General features: G+C 27.8%; 1 protein-coding gene across 1 annotated transcript in view; it reads left to right on the top strand.

Moving 5' to 3' along the window:
• The window catches only part of LOC125047455, a 12710-nt gene extending 10861 nt beyond the window's left edge, over positions 1 to 1849 (top strand). The window contains exon 8 of the mRNA XM_047645661.1: positions 520 to 1849. Coding sequence (XP_047501617.1) covers positions 520 to 661 — 142 coding nt within the window. The 3' untranslated portion in view covers positions 662 to 1849. The remainder of the gene's footprint in view (positions 1 to 519) is intronic.
• The last annotated feature ends 3151 nt before the right edge of the window (positions 1850 to 5000 follow it).

The following is a 5000-nucleotide window of genomic DNA, read 5'->3' as shown; positions in this document are numbered from 1 at the left end:
GAGGCAGAAAGAGAAAAAATGGTCTTATTTGCGTTTAAAAAGAATTGTTCAAAGGCTAGTTGACTGTTCCTACTTGATTTGCAAATTGTTTGTGCATGTTTTTGGATAAAGTAAAAAGTGCTTCTGCGAACTGAGAAAATGTTTTGAAGTCCGAGCTGTTGATAGTTGCATGTAATTGGTGAATTATAGTTATTATTCAGCAATATTTCCCGAAGTTTTGCGTGTAAAAGAATATTCATATTTAGATTTCCTGTTGTTTAATTACTTTAAAACACCCGTATCTACATAATGATTATAACTGTGTAAACTGATAGTTTTTTTTCTGTTTCGCGCACACATACACACCACTCACTGACTGACTGACTGACTGACTGACTGACTGACTGACTGACTGACTGACTGACTGACTGACTGACTCACTCTCTCTCTCTCTCTCTCTCTCTCTCCCTCCCTCCCTCCCTCCCTCCCTCCCTCCCTCTCCCCCTCCGATTTATTCACCCCGCATCTCCAAATCCCCAGGCTTGACATGGCGAGAGAAGAGATCGAGCTGCTCCGCCAACACATCGACTTGCTGCTTCGAATGCGTCAGGAAGATCTCAAGGTGTACGAGTCGACGGTGGATAAATTCAGACACACTTTAGCTTCTGGAAGTCAGTGGTAGCTTGGAATTTGTAAAATTAGGAGGCTTTTTAAAAGGAAGTAGTAGCATTGTAATTAGGTAGGTTCGTGACTTTTATTAGAGTCGTTTTCTTAATAGAAATTAGGAATATATTTATATACAGGTGCTATGATTTTTTTGTCTATAGGCTATTTCTCAATTTATATCGAGTAGATGGAATTTTTAACTACATGATATAATTATATTGCTAGAATTATATTTATTAGATTCTTAATGTATGTAGAGTAATTTTATAACCAAAGATTCTAACACTTCCTGTCGAAAGTGTTAAAAGAAAACTCAGTTGTAGATCTCCCTGTAGCTCAGAAATATGCCAAAAGAAAATCATTCTCAGGTTTTTACCCAAATCACACGGCGTAATGTAACAAGCATTGGATACGAAAGAATTCCTGTTATTTCCTTTGAGGTACTTATAAAGTATTTTATACAACCATTGAATATAAAAGGTTCCCTATCGGATGCTGGTGAGAATATTTTTGAAGCATTACATGAGAAAAAATTTGTTATTTCTCATCAGATATTAGTGAACATGTCTTATAAACATTTACAATTCAAGACTTCCAATTATTCCATATTATGTACTTATATAAAAAATATCTTACAAGCATCAAATACGAGTAAATACTATTTCCATTCAGTAATACAAAAAAAAAAAAAAGAAAAAGAAAGGAAAAAAAAAAAGAAAAAAAAAAAAAAAGGTAAATTTTTCTCTGCAAATCTGAAACGATTCATTAGGCTTTTATCTTCGGTGCTAGAATAAACAAACAAAAAATAAATAAAATAAAAACAAAAAACAATTAAAAGCTTAAAACCATTGTTATTAAGAAATTTTAGACCTTAGATACGCTGTGTATCATATTTACTGTAAGAAATGTAATTAATGCACATGTATATAATGAATTGCTAATTAATTCCAGCCTGTTAATTAAATACATACATATTCAAGTTTCTCATTTACCACTAATACTTTAATTTGTGTGTACATAATATGCAGTTTTATTTAGTGAAATGTATGACACATCAAAAATGAAAAATAAAATATATATAAAATATACAGTTAAATGTTGTTCAGAAGACTGCTACTATACATAATTTTAAATTTCAGACTTAATAATTGGTACTGGTATTTCCAAAATCAAACGTATTTTACATAAATCTGAAGTTTATGAATAAAAGTAGGAGACGAGAAGGGAAGGATAAGAAAGTGTATATATATATATATATATATATATATATATATATATATTTATGTACACACATACTGTGTATATATATATATTATATAATACACACATACACACATTTATATATAAAAATATATATGTATAATATATATACATATATATATGTATAAATATAAATATAGACATATATAAATATATATATATACATATATATATATGTATAAATATAAATATAGACATATATAAATATATATATATACATATATATATGTATAAATATAAATATAGACATATATAAATATATATATACATATATATATATATATATATATATATACACATACACACACACACACACACATATATCTATAGTATTATATTATTATATATATATCTAAATCTCTCTCTCTCTCTCTCTCTATATATATATATATATATATATATATATATATATTTACACATACATACATAATATATATATGTATATATTTTTTCATATATTTATATATATATACATATATAATATATATATATATATATATATATATAATATATATATATAATATATATATATATATATATATATATATATATATATATATATTCACATATACATTATATATATATATATATATATATATATATATATATATATATATATATATGTGAATATATATATATATATATATATATATATTATATATATATATATCTATATATATATATATATATATATATATATATTATATATGTATATATATATATGTATTTGTGAAAAAATATATACATATATATATTATGTATGTATGTGTAAATATATATATATATATATATATATATATATATATATATATATATATATTTCACATATACATATATATACATATATATATATATATATGTATATGTGAATATATATATATGTATATGTGAATATATATATATATGTATATGTGAATATATATATATATATATATATATATATATATATATATATATATGTATATATGTATATGTGAATATATATATATATATATATATATATATATATATATATATATGTATATGTGAATATATATATATATGTATATTTGAATATATATATATATATATATATATATTCACATATACATATATTATTATACAAAGAAACTCATTGTGTGTGTAGAAAGACAGACAGACAGACAGACAGACAGACAGACAAACAGAGACACACACACACACAGACAGACAGACAGACAGACAGATGGACACAGACAGACAGACAGAGATAGAAAGAGAGTGAGCACTTATACAGTTTTATGCATCAACAATGTTAGGCAAAGCAAACAATGAAATGGAAATATATTTTATTACAAGACCTACTAACAAGTGAAAAAGGTTAAGGTTACAAACAGTTTGTACACATCAACCTAAAAATACAACAAATGGTTGAAATATGCAAACACTGTCCTCACTTTGTAATTGTAAGCACATCTCTTACATGTAAAAAAATCTTTATAAAACATGCACCAAACATTTAAAGAGGATCATTACATACATGTCTCTTCAGATGTATGTAAAAAAGGAAAACTAAAATGAACCTGTACCTTTGTTTAATTTTCACACACTGACAGATTCTCATGAATTCTGAACATATATTTTCATTGTCAATAAACATGCATTTGTTAATAATGTCAGATTTTTTTTAGTGGAAAAAAATCCATGCTCTACTGTCGTCCTATAAAAATAAATAAAAACAATTTTTGCTTACTAATGGACTGTTTGTAACCAACCCTTCTTCACTCAAGCCCTCCTCCTCCTCCAACTCGCCGGTATAAATATATATAAGGTATGATTCATGATAATAACAATTGACTTAGATGTAATGAAACCTTGCACTGGCATGTGAAAAAGATGCCACTCACAAGCAAGCTTTGGTGACACTAAAAAATATAATCATGATGATATTAAACAGCACTAAGAAAGTTGGGAACATTAAAAAAAAAGAGGAAAAGAAAGAGAGAAAGACAAAAAGAAAAGGATGATAATTCTGGTTAAAGCCACTTTTTTGACCACAAGGCTGCTACCCTACACCTAGAGCCTAAACTAGTTTATTTTTTACGACACAACACGACATCATAACACTAAAATGGGAAATGTGTAACCTAGGCAACCACAGTGTACAATGTTCATTTCTTTTCTGCTAAAGAATAACACCCCCTGCCCTCTTACAACACTCATTTATCCTCTAATTAAGTGGCTGTTCCATCCATACATAACTGGAAAAGTATATAAACAGTGTAGGCCTAGTCTTGTGTACCAAACATGATCGGAAATTCCTGTAAAATGTACTTATATATTTAGCTGTTACTCATCCACATCGGAACATAGTTTAGACAATTTTTATTTTCCTTTTCTTCTTCTATGGACAAAACCAAGACAGATTTGAACTACGATTGCATAAATAAACATTGTCCAGCTATTGCCGAGCACTCTACGGAATTACAACCCTGTTAAGTAAAGGCAAATAGAACAAAAACCACTCAAAGAGCTAGCAGTATCACAAGACATAATCACTCTCTCCATAATGCCCAAAACAATGGCACTGTTTACAATATTCCAGTCAAGAGGAATAACCACACATCCAAATTGGCATTCAACCCTCTCCATTAGCTTCTTGTCTTCCAGGACTTAAAAGTAGGGAACATTTACCATCTTCAATATTGTCCGAACCTGCCCTAGGTACGGCAATTTTAAAAAGAGCACTTAAGGAATTGCTTTCATTAGAATATTAGTTTCAGTTCACAATTTACTTTTATCATTGGTTACCTGTAAAGTATATGTATACAAATGTACATAAATGCTAATCATTCCTGTTTCTATCAAATGAACTGCTACATGAATCACTCTAAATCGGCACTTTAAAATGGTTTCAACGTCACCTATATGCTATGCTATACTTTGTATACTGACTGCCATTATATAAATGTGTACCATTATGAACTAGCTATTACTTACACGATAATGATTTCCGCTGTAGCTTTACGTATATGAATATGCAAATATGTAAATATGTATAAATGTGTATCTTTGTAAGTAACAAGTAGCCTAAGTGACACATCTCTTCCTGGGACGTACCCCAGTTTCCCGGAAAT

Source organism: Penaeus chinensis, chromosome 41 (assembly GCF_019202785.1).
Source record: "Penaeus chinensis breed Huanghai No. 1 chromosome 41, ASM1920278v2, whole genome shotgun sequence".
Classification (NCBI taxonomy): Eukaryota; Metazoa; Arthropoda; class Malacostraca; order Decapoda; family Penaeidae; genus Penaeus; species Penaeus chinensis.
The sequence above is the reverse complement of the archived record's forward strand: the minus strand, read 5'-3'. Positions and strand labels throughout refer to the sequence as shown.